Source organism: Salmo salar, chromosome 19 (genome assembly GCF_965601325.2).
Source record: "Salmo salar chromosome 19, fSalSal1, whole genome shotgun sequence".
In the NCBI taxonomy this organism is placed as follows: domain Eukaryota; kingdom Metazoa; phylum Chordata; class Actinopteri; order Salmoniformes; family Salmonidae; genus Salmo; species Salmo salar.
This window is the reverse complement of record NC_138309.1, coordinates 58,654,087-58,676,261: the sequence shown is the minus strand read 5'-3', so window position 1 is coordinate 58,676,261 and position 22,175 is coordinate 58,654,087. Positions and strand designations below refer to the sequence as shown.

General features: G+C 44.1%; 2 protein-coding genes across 3 annotated transcripts in view; both read left to right on the top strand.

The window, feature by feature from the left end:
• Positions 1 to 6,972, top strand: part of LOC145850222 (PH and SEC7 domain-containing protein 1) — a 47,288-nt gene extending 40,316 nt beyond the window's left edge. For both annotated transcript variants that reach the window (XM_045702505.2, XM_082965839.1), the window contains 4 exons: positions 663 to 807; positions 1,092 to 1,235; positions 1,454 to 1,716; positions 2,365 to 6,972. In XM_045702505.2, coding sequence (XP_045558461.2) covers positions 663 to 807; positions 1,092 to 1,235; positions 1,454 to 1,716; positions 2,365 to 2,401 — 589 coding nt within the window. In that variant the 3' untranslated portion in view covers positions 2,402 to 6,972. The remainder of the gene's footprint in view (positions 1 to 662; positions 808 to 1,091; positions 1,236 to 1,453; positions 1,717 to 2,364) is intronic.
• A 3,888-nt stretch (positions 6,973 to 10,860) lies between these two features.
• LOC106579286 (inhibitor of nuclear factor kappa-B kinase subunit alpha) lies at positions 10,861 to 21,908 on the top strand. Its single transcript, XM_014159067.3, has 22 exons — positions 10,861 to 11,150; positions 11,360 to 11,466; positions 11,840 to 11,934; positions 12,088 to 12,205; positions 12,492 to 12,561; positions 12,640 to 12,728; positions 12,914 to 13,003; positions 13,126 to 13,250; positions 13,407 to 13,514; positions 14,142 to 14,277; positions 14,546 to 14,740; positions 15,244 to 15,346; positions 15,583 to 15,706; positions 16,898 to 17,049; positions 17,288 to 17,349; positions 17,937 to 18,046; positions 18,658 to 18,707; positions 18,866 to 18,971; positions 19,230 to 19,377; positions 19,541 to 19,677; positions 19,796 to 19,895; positions 21,375 to 21,908. The coding sequence occupies exons 2-22, from the start codon at positions 11,362 to 11,364 to the stop codon at positions 21,429 to 21,431; spliced, it is 2,280 nt and encodes a 759-aa protein (XP_014014542.1). The 5' UTR covers positions 10,861 to 11,150; positions 11,360 to 11,361; the 3' UTR covers positions 21,432 to 21,908.
• Positions 21,909 to 22,175: the final 267 nt, after the last annotated feature.

Below are 22,175 nucleotides of genomic sequence, written 5' to 3'. Positions count from 1 at the left end.
ACCCAGGAGGACCAGCTCTGCTCCAGTTGCAGCCTGTCCCAGATACCTTCCTCTCTCTCACTTAACTTCCTTTCTCTCCATCCATCCCTCTCTCTCACTCTCCCTCTCTTTCTGTCACTCTCTGTCTCTCCCGCCCCTCTCTCTCCTTTCCTGCCTCTCTCACCCTCTGTTTTTCACCCTCTCTCTCTTCCTCTGTTTCTCCCCCCTCTCTCTCTCGCTCCCTCTCTCCATCCCTATCTCTCTCTCTCTCTCCCTCCCTCCCACCCTCTTGTCCTCTCTCTCATTTCTCAGCCAGTGTCCAGGTAGTTGTGACAAAACCGTCTGATTCAATCTGATTACTCTCCGGGTTCTCTAATGGCCTGTTAGTAGATAACATCTATTAATTGGCCCCTCAATTATTTATTTCTCAACAGCAAAGCAGCGTTTTTCAGTACAGCAGCTGTGATGATAATCACTATGATGGCTTAGTTTAGCTCTGTGCAGTAGGGATTTATATGTGTGGTGTGTGTGCGTGCGTGCGTGTGTTTGTACAACAAGATCTCATAAACTCTGTGTGTGTGTGTGTGTGTGTGTGTGTGTGTGTGTGTGTGTGTGTGTGTGTGTGTGTGTGTGTGTGTGTGTGTGTGTGTGTGTGTGTGTGTGTGTGTGTTTTGTCCTCATAGAAACGCGGAGCAAATGCAGTCGTGGATCACGCGCATCAACACGGTATCAGCCATGTTCTCAGCACCACCCTTCCCTGCAGCCATTGGTTCACAGAAGAAATTCGCCCGACCGCTGCTGCCAGGCTCCACCTCCAAATTCTCACAGGTACCCGCCTCCGTACCATGTCCTCATATCACCAAACACATTTACCATACCACATCACTACCATAATTGAAAACATCCCTGAAGGCACACTTCAAAATGAATGAATAAATGCTATTATTTTAAATGTCCACAAGGATGATTAAAGGACAAAACTCGCGATGATCTCAGAAATAAAATATAGGCCTACAGAGGTCAAACTAGTGATGATCATGTGCTGGGAGAGAATGCATGGCCCTCTGGTGACCTGGGTGGTGAACTCTGACCCTAAGTATCTGTGCTTACAGGAGGAGCAGGTCCAGTCCCATGAGGCTCGGTTCCGGGCCATCTCCACTGAACTGGCTGAGCTGCGCTCGTATCCTCCAGACCGAAAGGTCAAAGGCCGTGAGCTGGAGGAGTACCGCCAGCGGGACGAGTACCTGGAGTTTGAGGTGAGCCCGAGGCGACAGTGTGTGAACTTTTCAAAGGCTACAGGAAAAGAAAAGAAAGAAATTGGAATCAAGTCAAGCGTTAAGCAATTATGCAGCACTGCATTTCTGCCTCGCTCATGTTCTCAGTCCTCTCTCTCTCTCCCTTCCCTTCCCCCCTCTTCCTCTCCCTCTCCCTCTGTCCCCCTCTGCCTCCCTCCCCTCCCTCTTCTGTAATGTAGAAAACGCGCTATGGTACCTACGCCATGCTACTGCGGGCCAAGATCCGCTGCGGCGAGGATGACTTGTCCGTATTCGAGGCCCAGATCCTGGAGGACAATGGCCTGCAGCGCGCCCACTCCAGCCCCACACTGCAGGACAGCAGCCAGGCCAGCCAGGCCTCCCAGGGCAGCAGCACCAAGGAGCCGGTGGGCTGTAGCGGTATAGGAAAAGGCTCCAAGCGCACCGAGGGCCAGAGATACAGCTACCGCCAGGCCGTCAAGAAGTGAGTCAGGGTGGGGTGCTGGGTGGTGATGACGTGGCAGGCTTGTCTCCCTGCGCAGGTTATTTGAGATCCGGGTGAGGGGGGTTATAGGAGCTTGAAAAGGAGCGGGGTGAGAGTTTACTGTATACACCACCCCCCCAGCCCCCCCCCCTCCCCCATGGCGCCCCCATCCAGCACCCCCGATCTCCTCAGCCAGTAGGGGAGATGCAGAGGTGCAAGTCCTATGACTGGTGCGGTCACTGGCCAATGCCAGCGGTGTGTTGGGACATGAGGGAGGGAGGAGCACTGGAGAGGTCATGGAGCTTGGACAGGAGGTATTTGAGAGAAGGCTTTCTGGATACAGTAATAGACTGTAGTATAGCATACGGTAAGACAGAGGGTCCTCCCGTAAGTGGTAGCTCTGCCGTACAGGGACTCCCATCCAGCATCCTTTCCTTCTAATTCTTTGAGGTCACCTCTCTCACAAACCCCTCCACCAACCTTTTTTCTTGATGTTGTTTTTTCTGATTTGGGACCAAACATGTTTACACGTTTGACACCTTAAATCTCCAATGACTGTTCTGTTGATTTCAACATGTGTTACAGTACTGTAATACTACAGTAAGAGGAGCTAGACTCATTGCAGTTCCATTTTTTCCACAACTTCAGGGTGTGTCCACATTCCATGAGGGAGCCTAAACACTAGGGTACTTGCAGTTCCTGAACTTTTCTTTGGGGCAAATATGGCGGCAACAAGGTGGCTCTAGTGGATCCGTAATGGCAGTGCACTGTGCATCGGGATCCGCAATGGAGGTTCAGTTGCAGCTCTTCCTCCTGGCCCGAATCAGGGCGAGGGCAGAGGAGAGACTGAGCTCTCATGACTTCAGACACTCCACTCTCCACACACTCTCACTCTTCTCCCCTCTCAGAGAGGGTGTAACTGTGGCTCCCATCTCTATCCTATCTCCCAAATGGGTTGTCAGAGTGGCGGGTGTCATTTGAGACATGTCATTTTAACTGGGTGGTTCGAGCCCTGAATGCTGATTGGCCGACAGCTGTGGTATATCAGGCCGTATACCACGGGTATGACAAAACATTTATTTTTACTGCTCTAATTACGTTGGTAACCTGTTTATAATAGCAATAAGGCAGCTCGGGGGATTCGTCGTGCCTAAGAACAGCCCTTAGTCGAGGTATATTGGCCATATACCACACCCCCTTGTGCCTTATTGCTTAGTTGTACTGCATCATCCTCTCAGCAAGAGAGACACATGGTTTCTTTCCTTTTCCTTAAAGGGGCAATCTGCGATTGATATATACCCATTGATTTTTGAAGAATATAACATATATATGCCTCATGAGTTTAGTTCAACTGTTGAACCCTATCAGAACCCCAAATATAAACTTGTTTTTCTCCTTTGTTTGTAAACAGTGTAATTGTAAACAAAAGCAGAATCTCCACAAAACATGGTTAAAACTAAGTTTCTGATATCATTGATGGTTAGTCCTTGTATCCATAGCTCTGTCCATGGATTTGAGAGGGGTTACATTTCTCCAGTCCTATCCCTCAGCTGTTTACCAAATCAGTGGCAGGGTGGATGCTTTGTATTGTTGAATCGCAGAGTGCCCATTTAATAACAGTTGATACTACTCCTACCTAGCCAGTTGCTTTGTCTTGTGGTGGGCTTCTGTTCTTCTTTCTTACTTCTCTGGGCTGAACTTAGTTTTTTTCTCAGCATGCCTGCATTGAGCTCAGCTTTTTCTTTTATGCCTTTTTCTTCTTCCTGGGAAAAAAAGAGAGCAGCAACGGTTTGGGTTGTGTTGTATTTTTATTCACGCTGTTGTATTGACATGTCCTTCCTGTTACCCCCTGACATGTCCTCCCTGTTACTCCCTGACCTGTCCTCCCTGTTACTCCCTGACCTGTCCTCCCTGTTACTCCCTGACCTGTCCTCCCTGTTGCTCCCTGACCTGTCCTCCCTATTACTCCCTGACCTGTCCTCCCTGTTACTCCCTGACCTGTCCTCCCTGTTACTCCCTGACCTGTCCTCCCTGTTACTCCCTGACCTGTCCTCCATATTACCCCCTGACCTGTCTTCCCTGTTACTCCCTGACCTGTCCTCCCTGTTGCTCCCTGACCTGTCCTCCCTATTACTCCCTGACCTGTCCTCCCTGTTACTCCCTGACCTGTCCTCCATATTACCCCCTGACCTGTCTTCCCTGTTACTCCCTGACCTGTCCTCCCTGTTACTCCCTGACCTGTCCTCCATATTACCCCCTGACCTGTCCTCCCTGTTACTCCCTGACCTGTCCTCCCTGTTACTCCCTGGCATGTCCTCCCTGTTACTCCCTGACCTGTCCTCCCTGTTACTCCCTGACATGTCCTCCCTGTTACTCCATTAATCTATGTGCATATGTATAGGGCACTTGTTTATAAGACCTATTTAACTCTCACCAGGCAGACCCTGAATGTTCTTGTTTTTTTAATATATATTTTTACAGTATTTTACAATAGTCTGTCGGACATGCTCCTCTTCCTCTGGTGTACTGTTGTAAGCGTCATTGTACGATGAAATATCAAGAATATAAGAAGTATTTTATTCATATTCATAGTAAACTTATGGCAGACGTTTTATAATAACCAGCCAGCTACTATATTATGCTTATATTGTATGATACATTATACAGTATATGTACTTTGACAATATATCCTGGTGAATATGCATAAAATAAACATACAGAGTTGATATTATACATTCCCTGTATTTAAATGTCCTGAAAGTGTTCTGTGATAATTGTGTTTTTACGTAGTATTCTGTATGTAAAGGGCCAACAAAGGCACCAGCACAATCTGAGTATTATCTTAAAGCCTATGTATCTATCAAACAATGATGAGACTGAGAAAGGAGACCTAGCAAAGTGGGACAGTGCCACAATCAATTCCCATCATTATTTCAAGTCTCTGCTCTGAAGTATTCGGAAAGTGAGAGGCATTCTTCTTTAAATTGTTAGCATGATTTACTTTGAAGGTATTTCTTAATCTTGTCAGAGAGTAATGTTTTGCTGTTGTTGCTACATGAAAAACAGACATGGAATAATGTAACAGGGGAATGTGAAACGTGGAATGTGAGAGGATTGCCTTGCAGGCTTAGAGGGGGGGGGGAGCGGCAATGCATTTACTGACAAAATATGTATGGAAGCATATCCATACCATATCCTCAATCAATGTAAATAAAAATAATCAACATAGCCATTTCATGACATACCTTCAGTTTCAAACATTCACTGGAGAATGTCATATTGTTGCGTAATATGTTTGAAGGATAGACATTTTCTACTCAGGCTTTCAAACATCGCCTTGAACAGCTGTGTTGCCAGCATCCTACCAGCAGAGAGAGCTGTTTAGCAGGACATTCAGTTACCTTTCAGCCATAACATTGCTGCCCCCGCACTGCACAAGCTTGTTAGGGTGGCCCATTCGCAGTCTCTGGCTAGGGAGTACTGCGGAGCTATCTGTGATCGTTGACAGATAGTTGCGTGTGTGTGTGTGTGTGTGTGTGTGTGTGTGTGTGTGTGTGTGTGTGTGTGTGTGTGTGTGTGTGTGTGTGTGTGTGTGTGTGCGCGCGAATGCGTACATCTGAGGAGATGTGTTTTTGTTCTGCTGTAGGTTTGTGAATGTCATTGAATGCAGTATGCTGCGACCTGGCTGACCTGCTGTTCTACTAAGGAGCCTATTTAAGGAATGTGGCTGAGGAGAATATTCTAGCCGGCAGATTCATGTCATGTTTTGAAGCAGGAATGCTTTATCCAGCTGTGTCCATCGCATGTAGTTACCTTGCTGAAAAAAAGTATCTGTACAATTTTAGTACAGACAATTGAATGTTAGGTCGAAGTTTCACTTGGTGTATTTTGCCTCTCGTCTTTTCCTATCTCACCTCAGTTATTTTTGCATTTGTCACCTTCCTTTTCCATGATCTCTTTCCACTCCAATCTCATACCCTCTCTATTTTCCCCTTCAGTCCTCCTCCTCTCTCGCGTCACTTCATTTCCCCCCTGTCAGTTTGCTTTGCCTTCTGTCTCAGTCATCTTCTCACTGCTATCACTCTCCTACACAATCTTTTGGGAAGCTGCCTTCATCACTTAACTGCTTGTGTATATTGTTACTATTACTGATGACATATACCTTGAATTGTATTGTAATATTGTAATATTATAATGTTACTCCTGTGATATTACTGCTTGGTACTTGTATTTATTTATAGTGTTTCACACTTGTGGCATATGTGACCAGGTTAGTCTATCACAGAATGCTATGTCACCTCGGGACATTGGAGGGTACAAGCTTTGAGGGCCCTTTACATACAAACGGACGTTGTGTAGTTCAATCAACAGGTGAACAACACTGAAAATGTCCTCTTCAACACACTATTTCTTCATATCTTGGGGTCTATGCAGTACGTGCCCTGTTCCCTGTGGCCCAGGCACTAACCATGAGGGAGAGAGGCACAGACAGTTTGATACAGTACACTGTCTGTTGTACAGCAGTATGATAGTCAGGACTAGCCTCCGCTTCAAGCTCAGCGAGCTCTCTATGCCCACCCTGCCACCTCTGACGTTATCACTGAGCAGCTGCAGGGTCTCCATGGCACTGGTTTGCATGGAAACCGCTAGTTCCCTCCAAGTATGTCAAATGTGCCTATTTGATTGTGACATTTTCGGGAAATAAAATCTAAATGTTGGCTCCGTGATACTGAAATGAAAGCCCAGGTGTTACTGTATGTTTGACCCTTTCCCAGCCAGCACTTCTGAATGTGACATGTGTGTATATACTGTATATATACAGCATGAGATAATATTATAATGGTCTGCTTTCCATTGTATTATGTTTAGAGTATTTAATGAAAGGTTAATATATAGAGCAACATTTTTGTCCTTCAGTTCATTGTCATGATTTTTTTAAATTATAAAGCTGAATGAAGGAAAAGTTGTTGTATTTATGCTGTTTTCTGCCAATGTGTTGTATACACCACACCAAGCCACCAATGCATTCAAAACTGTGATATAGTGTACTACAGTGTGGTTCTGACTCATTTCAGTTTTCTTAGACTGCTGCCAATGAGAGATATTTGAAATGTTTTTACTTGGATTGTTTTACTCATTTTAGCTGTACACGTGTCGACTGCCTGTTAAAACCTCACTTCTTTAAGGAAATATTGTTTGTATATGAGCTCTTCTGGGGAGGCATAGTGGGAAAAATAAAAGTGTTTCAAAAAGGGATTGTTTGTGCATTATTGTATTTTGTCAAATATCAAAGTCAAACTACATAAAATAAGATACCACCACAAATGGGGCCAGTACTGGAACTTCAGAGAGGATATATAAATTAAACAAATGTTTCCCTCATTATGTCGAAATCACGACTTACACGACTTACATGGCCAAAAGTGGACACCCCTTCAAATTAGTGGATTCAATTATTTCAGCCACAACTGTTGCTGACAGGTGTATAAAATCAAGCACAACGCCATGCAATCTCCATAGACAAACATTGTCAGTAAAATGGCCCGTACTGAAGAGCTCAGTGCCTTTCAACGTGGCACCGTCATAGGATGGCACCATTCCAACGAGTCTGTTCGTCAAATTTCTGCCCAGCTAGACCAGCCCCGGCCAAATGTAAGTGCTGTTATTGTGAAGTGGAAACGTCTAAGAGCAACAACGGCTCAGCCGTGAAGTGGTAAGCCACACAGAACGGGACCGCCGAGTGCTGAAGTACGTAGTGCTTAAAAATCGTCTGTCCTCGGTTGCATCACTCACTACCGAGTTCCAAATTGCCTCTCAAAGCAATGTCGGCACAAGAACTGTTCGTCGGGAACTAAATGGGTTTCCATGAAATGAAATGGGTTTCCATGGCCGAGCAGCCGCACACAAGTGTAAGATCACCATGGGCAATGCCAAGCGTGGAGTGGTGTAAAACTCGCCGCCATTGGACTTTGGAGCAGTGGAAACGTGTTCTCTGGAGTGAGGAATCACGCTTCACCATTTGGCAGTCCGACCGACTAATCTGGGTTTGGCAGATGCCAGGAGTACGCTACTTGCCCCAATGCATAGTGCCAACTGTAAAGTTTGGTGAAGGAGGAATAATTGTCGGGGCTGTTTTTCATGTTTCGGGCTTGGCCTCTTAGTTCCAGTGAAGGGAAATCTTAACGCTATAGTATACAATGACATTCTAGACGATTCTGTGCTTCCAACTTTGTGGCAACAGTTTGGGGAAGGCCCTTTCCTGTTTCAGCATAGCAATGACACTGTGCACAAAGCAAGGTCCATACAGAAATGGTTTGTCGAGATTAGTGTGGAAGAACTCGACACCTGAAACCCCACCTCTTTAAGGAATAACTGGGATAGGATATAGTAATCCTTCTAACCCCCCCCCCCCCCCCAGTCAAAACTGTTCGCTGCTCTGACACCCCAATGGTGGAACAAGCTCCCTCACGACGCCAGGACAGCGGAGTCAATCACCACCTTCCGGAGACACCTGAAACCCCACCTCTTTAAGGAATACCTGGGATAGGATAAAGTAATCATTCTAAACCCCCCCCCCCCCCCAAAACAAAAAAGATATAGATGCACTATTGTAAAGTGGTTGTTCCACTGGATATCTTAAGGTGAATGCACCAAATTGTAAGTCGCTCTGGATAAGAGCGTCTGCTAAATGACGTAAATGTAAATGTAAACTTGACTGGCCTGCACAGAGCCCTGACCTTAACCCCATCAAACACCTTTGGGATGAATTGGAACACCTAATCGCCCAACATCAGTGCCCGACCTCACTAATGCTCTTGTGGCTGAATGGAAGCAAGTCCCAGCAGCAATGTTCCAACATCTAGTGGAAAGCCTTCCCAGAAGAGTGGAGGCTGTTATATCAGCAAAGGGGGGACCAACTCCATATCAATGCCCATGATTTTGGAATGAGATGTTCGACGAGCAGGTGTCCACATACTTTGGGCCATGAAGTGTATTTATTTCATGATCACAACATAACAAAAGTTGTTTTGTTAAGATCACAAGGGAAACTCAAGATAGGAGTGGACATATTGATGATAGATGGACAGCATTGTCATAGTGCACCAAAGGCAGTAAGACTACAAAGATCTAAGACCTTCGAGTAGAACATTATCTGGTGTAAGTAGCCATGTGCTACTGTATAGGCCTGGGTCTTCTTATCAAAGCTCCAACAATACATTTTGCCCACCATTTGGGGCTGAAATGACAAATAGACAGTATCCTACATAAAATGTTGGAGTATTTAGAAACCTCAACATGTGATTCACTTCGCCTGCTTTGCTGTTAAAAATGTTCTGTACTACTTGTTATTATTTATGACTGCGTTTTTTTCTTCTATTGAGAGGCTGACCTCTCTGTTAAAACTATTTAAGAGATTAAAATAAACTTTTATTGGTAGTCTGGTAGTCTTTCATTGGTAGTCTGAAACCACAGACCTCAATGTTAACGTTTCTTGCACTGAACATTGCACATTCAATCCATTTAAAATAGAAGTGCAACCACACTTTTGCATGCCTTTAAAATGTGATTGTAACGGAGCCATAACTGGAAGCCATCTATAACTGACAGACATAATGACGTTTTTGCATATGTTAATCACTGATCAAAATAAAAAACGGATTTGCTGATCCACCGTGGGCTCTGCCTCAGCCATAGTCAATCTATCATCAATAAGTCCACTCCTATTTATAGTTTATGTCCTGATCTTGACAAAATAACTTTTGTTATTTCTTGATAAAGAAAAAAATTATCTTCTGATCTCGACAAAACGAGGGCATATTTGTATTTATTTATATATCCTCTCTGGACTGTCATAGGCCAGAGCGTTTGCACTTGTCTTTTCAAAAGGTAGATACGCATTGAGTATGGAACAAAAGAAAGTAAATCTGTGTGTGTCAGTCACGTACTTTCACACTCATGGTGTTCGAGGTCTTTGACATTATGTCATACTGAGCAGCAACTTTTGTCGGACACAACAGTTGTGGCTAGATGTATACAGCTACGGACGGAAGTGATGCATAAATCGTCGAAAACATTTTTTTGTGTATTTTCGGGGAGAACGTTAACTAACCCCAAAACGAACTATTGTCCTAGCCTTAACCTAATTATCCTAACCTGCTACGTTAATTATCTTAACCTGCTGCGTAAGTTCTCCTAACCTGCTACGAAAAGTAAATGTTCTTAGCTTTATACCATCTAGTCCTCACCAGGAGCTCAATTATAACCGTTGCGTACATTTAATAAATATCTGCGTGTGCCATTTCTGAAAAGACTGCACAAGTAGGCTACAGGCCTATTTACAGTGGTAGTCTATACACTTCAATGCAAAATATCAACTGTCTATTCAACTGTTCAATTCTACTGCAAGTTATAAACCGCGCTCCCTTTCTGATGCAAAAACTTGAATTTACAATATCGAATAGGCTTCCCTGTGGCTCAGTTGGTAGAGCATGGTGTTTGCAACACCAGGGTTGTGGGTTCGATTCCCACGGGGGGCCAGCACAGGGAAGAAAAAAAAAACATGTATGAAATGTAAGTTGCTCTGGATAAGAGCGTCTACTAAATGACTAAAATGTAAAATGCACAATGAGAGATGTGCATGGTCATTTGCTGTATGGCTACTTCGGGAATATGAACTCATCATGGCCAGCAAAGGTGAGAAATGTATTCTGCAATGGTTATGATACTGTATATGTACAATGTTAATAAATTAAATAGTGTCTACTGAAGAAATGTAACATTACAGTATTCAGATGCAGTAGCCTACAAATGCCAATGGAAAAGGTGAACCGTCTGTTCTACTGTTAAACTGCGCTTCAGTTCGGGTCAAATAGAGCAAAATACTTGAAATGGCTTATCTATTTGCTACTGTGAAGTGGTTCCAATGAAATAAGATATGGAGCGAATGGTACCCTATCCTAACTATTCCGCGAATATTAAACCATCACTGTCAGCGTAAATAAACGAGGCCCCTGTCCCCCGTTTCATTTCTTATTCAGAAAAGCTGCCGGGTTTGTTGGTGACGTCACATCTAGGAAAGCGCACATTCCTGTCTAGGTGCATTGGTCAGACACAAGAAGATTATCTTTCTTTTTCTGGAAAAAACAACAGCCAATGACTCTCGTATGAAATAGCAAAGTAACGTAATACTTATCTTAGATTATAGTATTACTCCAATATTTTCCCAGTTTTGATAGCCAGCAGCGTTAGCTAGCTGTCTGTCCAACGAGCTAGCTAGCTAACGGTTGCTATGTTTACTTCGTCTACAAGCTTCGTTGAACAGTCATGGGTACAACCCTGCGAGGAAAATATGGGCGATTGTAAAGTTTAAACGTCTATTGGCTATTAATACATTTTGTTTACGGACATCACCTGACAGTGGAGCTAAGTTGAAGGTACTAGTAAGGCAAACTTGAAAGTTGTTTAGCTAGCTAACGTTTGCTAGTACCACTAACGTTAGCTGTTAGCTGTTATAATTAGCTTAGCTATCAAGCTAACAGTTAGTTAGTAAATGCTTGATTTACAGCATAGCTGGCTAACTATACATGTTGCCAATTTGCATATCCAAATGTAACATTAATCGTTCATGTTATTAACGTTACAGCAATGGATAAGCCTCCTTTCAGACAAAACCAAAACTGTGGAGACTGGGAATTCAAAGAGAGATTGGGCATGGGCGGTTTTGCCCATGTCTACCTGTATCAAAATCATGTAAGTATTCCAACTAGCTAGCTAATGTTAGCAACATTTCTATAGTTAACCCTAGTTGTTCTGGTTTTGAATAAATGTAGCTACACATCCTGCTGCCAAATCAGATCTGGAGATATGTTTACAAGTAGGTGAAAGGTTGTCAACCACGTCCTAGATGTAAACAGTAGGCCTGACTGGGTGGCAGATAATGTATCATAGGTCCAATGGCCACCAGTTGAGAGAAACACTTCGTTGCTTAAAAATAACTTTTGGAATACCGTACTGTTTTGTATTTTTCTCTCTGTGAATTCATAAGTACACATCTGTTGAATTGACCAGCTGTTACAGGTTCAATCAAGATAATAGATTATACTTTTCCCCCCTTGTTTCCAAGGACACATCGGAAAAAATAGCAGTGAAAATGTGTCGTCTGGAGTTAATACCAAGAAACAAAGACAGATGGAGCAGAGAGATCCAGATCATGAAAAAGTTTGTCTTCATCGTATTATCCTTTGTACATCATTGAACGCCACCCACATTTGAACTGTGTGACTTCTACCTTTTCAGTGATACATTGACATATCGGCATTTGCTTCTCGTTAGTATCAAGTACAATGTTTTTCTTATCTCTTTCATATTCAGGTTGAATAATCTCAATGTTGTGACAGCGCGAGAGGTGCCAGAGGAGATGAAGCACATTGCCTTAAACAACCTTCCACTGCTGGCCATGGAGTACTGCTCCAAGGGAGACCTCAGAAAGGTGGACTGCAGAGGATTAATACTTAATTGTCCATTTTCCTTAAAGTCCACGCAAATGTGTCATTTTGATTTGAAACCCCTTGGCACCTACATACTCTCCTGAGTGGTTAGAAACACAGGGTTAGCCACGGCGCAGTGCCCCTGGAGTAGTTAAATGCCTCGCGGAAGGGCTCGACAACAAAATGTTTTTTGGCGGCTTGCTCTGTCATGGGGTCTGAAGTATACATTTTTTTCCTTCATATTAGCAGGCATTTGTCTAACAATGTGTGTATGGTTGAATTTGACAGATGCTGAGCAAGCCAGAAAATTGCTGTGGACTGAAAGAAAGTGAAGTGCTTTCCCTGCTTAATGACGTCGGTATGTACTGGACCACACCGTTGTATTGTGTCCATCGTTGCTCTGCATAGAGCTGATTTTTCTGAATGGTCTTAACAGGTTCAGGCGTCCAGTATTTACATGAAAACAAGATCATACACAGAGACCTTAAACCAGAAAACGTAGTGCTGCAGGATGTCAATGGAAAGGTAACCCAATATTTATGGACCAGCACACAGAATGTGTCACCATGCTCTGTTTTAAAACGGTCTACATTTTTGTGTTGTTGGTGTTGTAAAGTGTGAATTCGACTATGGTGACATTGTCTGTTATTTTGAAAGATTACTGTTCATCTTGCAATGTTACAATTTCTCATAATGTTTTCCTTGTTCAGTTGGTTCACAAAATCATAGACTTGGGCTATGCCAAAGACTTGGACCAGGGGAGTCTGTGCACCTCTTTTGTGGGAACGCTGCAGTACTTGGTGAGCATAATATCCATCCTCCCGCAAGCACTCCTAGATTCCTATTGATTCAACGCTACACCACTGTCTTTGTTTTTTTAAACCGGACTTACATATTGATACATTGCATATCTTTTCCCCAGGCACCTGAGCTATTTGAGAATAAGCCTTACACTGTCACAGTGGATTACTGGAGTTTTGGCACAATGATATTTGAATGCAGCTGTGGATTCCGGCCGTTTCTGCACAATCTTCAGCCGGTTCAATGGTAGTTGTCCCTCTGCATTTGATTGTGTCCCTAACCCCAAAGGAGTAACATTAATACAGTAACACAGTTTTCAAGTGCTAGTTTTAATTCTAAGTTATCCTCCAAGGGGCACTAGGTAACCATCCTAAATGCCATTTCAATGTTGTTATTCCTCAGGGCCAGTAAAGTGCGGAGCAAAGGTCCCAAAGACATCATGGCTGTGGAGGAATTGAATGGGGAAGTCAGATTCTCCACACATCTACCATACCCCAACAATCTAAGCAGGTCCGACGCCATCACACACTTCATTCTGATGGCGTTATTAACTACCTGTCGCCTAACATCTTTACGTATAGCAGGGTCCTCGAAGGATGTGTATGCTGGTTTTCATCATAACCTTTAGCCACAGACATATTTCTACCTGGGAAACCAGGGGCCTGTTCAGTAGGGTGTCATGTAACAGCATTGAGAGATGTCTGTCTGTCTGTCTGTCTGTCTGTCTGTCTGTCTGTCTGTCTGTCTGTCTGTCTGTCTGTGACACACACACACAGTACCAGTCAAAAGTTTGGACACACCTACTCATTTAAGGGTTTTTCTTTATTTGTACTATGTGTTATTTCATAGTTTTGATGTCTTCACTATTATTCTACAATGTAGAAAATAGTACAAATAAAGAAAAACCCTGGAATGAGTAGGTGTGTCCAAACTTTTGACTGTATGTCATGTAGAACTGAAATGTGTCAGCTCAATTTATGACAACATTCTAAGTGTTTCACCTCATTGAGTAGCATAACTTGAAAATTGAAAACCGTGACTCTTAACTCGAGAGAAACGACCCATGACCTGTATAGAGTGAACCTATTTATTTCCCCTCCACCGGGGGCAATGTTAATTTGCGCTGTGCTCATTCAGGACACTGCTGGAGCGCATGGAGATGCTGCTTCAGCTGATGCTGAAATGGGATCCTGTCCAGAGGGGAGGCAAGACCAACGCTGACAGCAAGAAACCCCAGTGCTTTGAAGTGCTGGAACAAATATTATGCATGAAGGTTAGTTCTGTAATGTATCATACTGTATTTCTTGAGCTGACCATAGTGTTTCAGATTCTCTGTCAAGGCTGGCCTCATTTATTTGGTTTGGTCTCATAGGCAAAATTCTGTGAACTCTTTATTTTTCCTCAGTAAGTGAATGTGCAATTAATATACTTTTTCAGCAAAATGTTAAGTTTGACTGTCAGTGCTTGATATTTTGGATTGACTCATTCTGCTAGCCAATCGGCTTCCTTTATTTTACCCATATATTCTCTCTCATTTGCAGGTTGTCCACATCCTGAACATGACCACGGCCCAGGTCCACTCCTTCCAACTGGTCCCAGAGGAGAGCCTCCATAGCCTGCAGCGCCGCATCGAGACAGAGACCAAGATCGAGCTGGTCAACCAGGAGCTGCTGCAGGAGACGGGGGTGTCGCTGGACCCCAGGAAGGCTGCAGCCCAGTGTGTCCTCGACGGGGTGGTAGGACTCCTTTTGGTTCCACTCTGCTACTTCGTTGGTGTAATGTTATTTGTTAGAATGTAGTTTTGATTGCCTGGCTACACGAACTCCTTGCTCCGGCCGAACGCTACGCCACACCCACGGACGTTAGTTTGTTCTCCGCAGTGGGTCTGGATCGGAGTACCTCCCTGACAATTTCTAGAATGGAAATTCGTTCTAGACCGTCTGATTGGTCGCAGAAACCGATATGTTGGGCCAGAGCCAAAACACACGTGGGTAAAGCGACGTTTTGAAAAATGTGTCATTGATACTCTGACACCCCTCATTTTGACGTCACCACAAACAACTTAAATGACGGCTGTCTCAGACTGAAGTATGCAGCAAACGATAGAGCAGTGGAAGAATTCATTTTGAGTCGTCGGGCAGGTTTCGATGCAACACATTGTAAATCTTACTCACCTCTTTAGCGTTAACATGTTTTGCATTTGACCCCCATGTAAAGTGATTGTGTGTGTGTTGTGCAGCGAGGCTGGGACAGTTACATCATCTATTTGTTTGACAAGAGCCTCACCAAGTACTCTGGTCCCTTCAGTGCTAGACAGCTGCCTGATAAAGTCAACGCTATTGGTGAGTACTGTCTTCTCTGCTCGCTGATAAATATTTAGAGATGTTAAACCGATTTGGATCGGAATACAAGCTCATGCAATTAGAGGTAGTGCTTTTTTAGTTTTTTGGGCAAAAACAGAATTGAGCATTCGGTTAAACTAGTCCTCCTTCCATCGTTTGGTTCAAAAATGTCTTCAGTTTGTTCTTCCTTCATATGTACCAAGCCTTATGTAGAAGCTTGTCGTCCTTTTTCCCAGTACGGGAGGCTAAGTCCCAGCTTCCCTTGGTGGTGCTGAAGAAGGTGTGGGGCGAGGCGGTTAGTTACATCTGTGGACTGAAGGACGACTACAGCAGATTGTTCCAGGGCCAGAGGGCTGCCATGTGAGTAAGCCAGCCTGCTGTACTAGAATTAAACAAATCTGAAAGGAAGTGAGGTTCTTTACGTTGAGACATTACCATATTCCCAAACTGAAATTGCTAAAATCCCGCTCCTCCGCACACTCCACTGGCTTCCAGTTGAAGCTCGCATCTGCTACAAGACCATGGTGATTGCCTATGGAGCTGTGAGGGGAACGGCACCTCCGTACCTTCGGGCTCTGATCAGTCCCTACACCCAAACAAGGGCACTGCGTTCATCCACCTCTGGCCTGCTCGCCTCCCTACCTCTGAGGAAGCACAGTTCCCGCTCAGCCCAGTCAAAACTGTTCGCTGCTCTGACACCCCAATGGTGGAACAAGCTCCCTCACGACGCCAGGACAGCGGAGTCAATCACCACCTTCCGGAGACACCTGAAACCCCACCTCTTTAAGGAATACCTGGGATAGGATAAAGTAATCCTTCTAAACCCCCCCCCCCCCCCCCCCCCCCCCCCCCAAAAAAAAAGATATAGATGTACTATTGTAAAGTGGTTGTTCCACTGGATATCATAAGGAGAATGCACCAATTTGTAAGTCGCTCTGGATAAGCGCGTCTGCTAAATGCCGTAAATGTAAAAGAAGTTCCCAGACTTGCTTTCGAAGAATCGGCCAGTTGCTTTTTCATCTGTGGTGTGTGATTCAATGTTCCCAATGAGCTTTGCACGCGCAGCCGTGCAGAAGCAATGCCAGCCCGCATTGAGACTCATGAGATTGAACTTCAGTGAACTGCACTAGTGTTGCCCCATTAGTTTACACGAGCTTTCAGTTCAACTTTTCTGATGTGGGAATTGTGGTCGAATTAACATAATATCACCCTTTTTAAATGCAGCCAACCTAACTTTGCAAGATTGAGTCAGCGATTTTGTTGTAAGCGAAAAGGGTTGCAGTAGAATTAGTGCATTTTGACAGGTACGAGTGCTCTTTCAATTACCCGCGGGTGCGAGTAGATGCTGTTAACTGGTACAGCCTCAGTGTTCAAAGTTGAAGCGTTCCAGAAATCGCACAGAAGGCTCACGATCTTCACCTTTCCGTTCACGAGCGCTGAAATTAGCTCGAGGCTGACGTTTTTTGGAGGGGAAATTGGTGTGATCCTGTGTTATCTTGATGTACATTTCTGTCTTTGAACAGACAGTTATTCTATTGTGTGTGTGTCCAGGCTGAGCCTCCTGCGCTACAACACCAACCTGACCCGGTGCAAGAACGGCATGTTTGCCTTCTCCCAGCAGCTGAAGGCCAAGCTGGACTTCTTCAAGAGCAGCATTCAATACGACCTGGAGAAGTACAGCGACCAGATGCATTATGGGATCTGTGAGTGTCTGCCGGCTAATGATTGGTAGTGCCAAGAATAGTCACCCCCATGGCCCTGTGTCTGAAATGGTGCCCTATTCCTTATATAGTGCACTGCTTTTCATCAGGGCCCACAGTAGAGAATAGGGTGCCATTTCCCAATTTAGGGTATAGGATGCCAGTTCAGAAGCAACAATGGTTTTGTCTTGTGAAAGGATAGGAGTTGTTTTCATGAGATTTGGTTCTTTTTACCCCTCAGCGTCAGAGAAGATGCTGAAAGCGTGGCAGGAGAACGAGGGGAAAGCTGCTGCATATGCACAGGTACCAGCAAGGATGGGGACAAACTTAGGAACCTTGCTGCATGCAGTCCGGCTGTAAAAAAAAAAAAAAAATATATATATATATATATATATATATATATATATATATATATATATATATATATATATATATAAATAAAATTGATTTTCTTCATTCCAAATTGATTGTTGGTATAGAACACATCTGCCCTTGTTTTGGTAAAAGGCTGAGGGATGGGGCTGGAGAAATGTAACCACTCAAATTCATAGACAGAGCTATGGATGCAAGGACTGCCCATCCATGATATCAGAATGTATAGTTTTGAGGTTATAAACTGTTTTAGAATGACATTGTGTACAAACATTGGACTAAAACAAGCTTATTTTTGGGGTTCTGATGGGGTACGACAGTTGAACTAAACTCTTGACGTATTAAGACGTTATATTCTTCAGGAATCAATGTGTACATATCATTAACCACAGGTCTAGAATCAGATTACCCCACCAACTGTTATCGTCAGGTTAATAAAAGTATGACCCTCTCAGTGCTCAGGGACAACTCTACCTATTACCATTGAAAGACCAGGTGTAATGTGTCTGGTCCACCAGGTGGCAGAGGTGAGCCACCTGGACGAGGAAATCATGTCGTTACACTCGGAGATTGTGGAGCTGCAGCGGAGTCCCTTCGCCCGTCGCCAAGGAGACGTCATGGAGCAGCTGTGAGTGTTCTATACTAGGCATGAATGGCACGCTCTGTCTCTCCTCCATGAAACGCATCAAGGGTCTATCTGTCTGAGTGTCTGAGCGATGTTCTATAGATTCCTGGGGTCATTTCATGTTTTCCTGTGTATCTGCACAATACGTCGTTCAAACATTCAAACCGGGTGAATCTTTCCTTCTTAAGTAGATGGAACCTTATTGAGATGTCTGGCTTCTGTGTCCAGCTAAAGCTAGTAGCTGACCTGACAGCTAACCTAATGTTGTTCTTTCATTTGCATTGCCAGTCATATACATTTTAGAGAAGTGTTTCCCAACCCTGGTCCTCCAGTACCCCCAACAGTACACCGTGTCGTTGTAGCCCTTGACAAATGCACCTCGTTCAAGGGCTTGATGATTAGTTAAGGGCTTGATGATTAGTTGACAAGTTAAATCAGGTGTGCTTGTCCAGGGTTACAATCAAAATGTGTGCTGTTGGGGGTACTAGAGGACCAGGGTTGGGAAACACTGATGTTAGAGTACTCAAATGCACACTTTTTAAGAAGAAAAGGTCAACTCTTCTGTATAAAATGAATGTTCTAAGATAACGACTTGTTTATTCGTTGTTTTTCAGAGAGGAGAAGGCCATTGAACTCTACAAACAACTGAAGATGAAATGCAGAAGTAAGCCACTTTGGACCAATAAACAGTCACTGCATTGCAGCTGTCGTAAATGTCCATAAGACATTAGTACTTTTGGATGTTGAATAGAATCTGTAATGGTACAACTGTAATTCTGAACGCTACCACCACCTAACACCAGTGTGCTGTTCTTCCCTCAGCGCCTGACCCTGATGTGAGCAGCGACAGCTCCGAGATGGTTAAAGCCATCATCCAGACGGTCCAGAACCAGGACAAGGTCCTCCGGGACCTCTACACACACCTCAGGTAGACCGGGTCCTGGCACTGTTCAGTGGACTGTCACATCACCCCGGATCACCAACTGAGTGTTGCAGATAGAAATAGCATGAATAGAGCTGACATGATTCTATACTCTACATGTCAGAGAGGCATGTGTCTGTTCTATGCAATATATTTCTCTCGGAATTCTGAACATTCCGCAGAAATGTGGTGATATAGCTGCCTAGTTGGATTTTGTCCTCTTTGCTATTCCTGAGGTTTTACCGTCTGCCCCCCCTCATGCAGTAAGATCTTACTGAGCAAGCAGAAGATAATTGACCTGTTCCCACGCATTGAGAAGACGCTGGAGAACATCAAGGATGCCGACAACACTGTGATGCAGATGCAGGTCAAAAGACAGAGAGAGTTCTGGCACCTACTGAAGATTGCCTGTGTGAGTGACGGAGAGGTAGAACCAGAGTTTAGTTAGTCATGAGCTCTACTGTAAGATGGCATTGGGTTATTTTAAATCGTGCAATTTTCTATAGGACTCACTTAGCTAGCTAGGTCATAATAATTGAACACGTGTTCAGTGTAAGTAATTTGTCTTCTCCCAGGCTCAGAACTCTGCAAGGAACTCGATAGCAGCCAGCCCAGAGTTATCCAACCCCCTGCAGGTGTCCCAGTGGGCCCAGTCTGCCCAGCCCATCAGCAACCCTCACCCCCTCACCTCCTTACCTGGACCCAACGATAGGTACTGGGCTATACAGTAGACAGACGGGAGGGGTTGATGCGTTATATGTAGCAGAATGAAAAAGGAATGCCCTTAGGACAGTAGGTGACTTGTTCTCTCTCTATCTCCTTCCCTCCAGTGATGCTGCCCCGCGTCTGCTTCAGGAGAACCAGAGGTACCTCAGTCAGCTGACCAGCCTGATGCAGGAAGCTGCTGACGAACAGTCCAAAAGCATAGTGGTGAGTTGGGCCGTTTTCTCTCAGCTGGCAAGACTTGTAATGGAAGCCTGGAATTCTGTCAATGCAGTGTCTTATATTTCAGTGTTGCACGTCACCACGTTTTCTGCAGTGTGTTAAGTCACACGCACATCTATACTGAACAAAAATCTAAACTCAACATGCAACAATTTTACTGAGTTACAGTTCATATAAGGAAATCAGTCAATTGAAACAAATTCATTAGGCCCTAAACTATGGATTTCACATGACTGGGCAGGGGTGCAGCCATAGGGGGCCTGGGAGGGCATAGGCCCACCCACTGGGGAACCAGACCCACCCACTGGGGAGCCAGGCCCAGCCAATCAGAATGAGTTTTCCCCACAGACAGAAATACTCCTCAGTTTCATCAGCTGTCCGGGTGGCTGGTCTCAGACGATCCCGCAGGTGAAGAAGCCTGATGTGGAGGTCTGAGACTGGCGTGGTTACATGTGGTCTGCGGTTGTGAGGCCGGTTGGATGTACTGCCAAATCCTCTAAAATGACGTTGGAGACAGAGAAATTAACATTCAATTCTCTGGCAACAGCTCTGGTGGACATTCCTGCAGTCAGCATGCCAATTGCATACTCCTTTAAAACTTGAGACATCTGTGGCATTGTGTTGTGTGACAAAACTGCACATGTTAGTGGTGTTTTTTATTGTCCCCAGTACAAGGTGCACCTGTGTAATGATCATGCTGTTTAATCAGCTTCTTCATATGCCACACCTGTCAGGTGGATAGATTATCTTGGCAAAGGAGAAATGCTCATTAACAGGGATGCAAATGAAATTTGAGAGAAATACACTTTTTGTGCTTATTGAACATTTCTGGAATCTTTTATTTCAGCTGATGAAACATGGGACCAACACTTTTCATGTTGCGTTTATATTTTTGTTCAGTCTATTTATAATGTGGAATTGAAACATGTAGGTACTTGTTAAGTTGGCACCACTGGTGTGCGTCATTTACCAGTCACACTCTTCTGTATGTCCACTCCCTATCAGGGTGGGATTAGGTGTCCCAGGTCAGGAGGGTGATAAGGTTCCCTCTCTGTCTTTAATCCAACCTTGTGTTGTATTAAGTGGGCTCAGACATGTCCTTAAGGCTAACTGGCTAATCTCATCCATTCAAAACATTTCTGGGGAGGTTGGCTGCCTTTCCTGGAAGGCACTGAGATTAATACTGTGTCTAAACCACAACCCAAACACCATGGTCGTCACTAGTTACCGTAGCCACGAAGTGAAACCCCACCTAATTCTACAATTTGTCTTCTTAAAATGTGATTTTGAACCTTAACCACAACCACTAGCCTTAAATTAAAAAACCAAAACCACATTTTTGTTCATGATTTTTTTCACGATATAGACAATTTTGACCTTGTGGCCACTCCAGTAACCCATTGTTTGTTACAGCGACAACCTTAAAGCTACATTGAGGTCAAGTATTATGTCATCTCTTTGTAGGAGCAAGATTGGAGCTGGACTAAATACGAAACGTTGTCTACGAAACTGCTAAAATGAAATGTGTGAATACATGTCAACAGCAAACAAAGCACTGTCCAGCTCATCCCTGCCTGCCCTCCAACCAAGTAACACTAAGGACAGAATGCTGTTAACAAAATGGAGTGACGGCAGTTTATGTAATTGTACATTTTGATGTGTGGATTTGGTAACTCACTTTAACGGCTAACCTGAGCTTCTTAAAAAGGCAGATCAAAAAATACAAATGCTCAATGTTTTTCTCTTCTCCGTTTTCTCATCTATTTGGTGAGAAGGGTGGATGATGTATCATTTTGTTTTTATATGAACAAAAAAAGAGTTTCTGAACACGACATGTCAGTCGTCCATTACTCTTCAAGCAAATGTCACCTTTTATTTTACCTTACAGATCATTGTGCAAATCTAAGTACCACTATTCATCAAAATCCATATTTTACTATTATCTTATCAAAGAATCAGAGAACTGCATTTGATTGTGAGTCAAAGTTTTGGAATGACAGAGGTATAGCTAGAAAGTGTTTGGGTTAAGGAAATGGGACCGATAAGAAAGCTTTCTATGCACGCGCGTTTGTGTTGAGCCCCATCATGTCTTGTGATGTGACACAGCACAAGGAAAAGAGAGGGGGAAGGAAATTACAATCAACCAAAAGCACTTTGACATTCCCAAGCATCCTCCATCCTGTTTGTGCCGAGGAAGTAGTAGTCAGACATCTGGGGTCCAAGATGCCCTCTAGAACCCTATTTATCAGTCTGGGCCCTGGTGAC

Coding starts and splice junctions, on each gene's coding strand:
- LOC106579286 (XM_014159067.3), top strand. CDS start 11,362: ATGGATAAGCCTCCTTTCAGACAAAACCAAAACTGTGGAGACTGGGAA. Junction 11,467..11,839: donor TCTACCTGTATCAAAATCAT/GTAAGTATTCCA, acceptor CTTGTTTCCAAG/GACACATCGGAAAAAATAGC. Junction 12,206..12,491: donor CCAAGGGAGACCTCAGAAAG/GTGGACTGCAGA, acceptor TGAATTTGACAG/ATGCTGAGCAAGCCAGAAAA.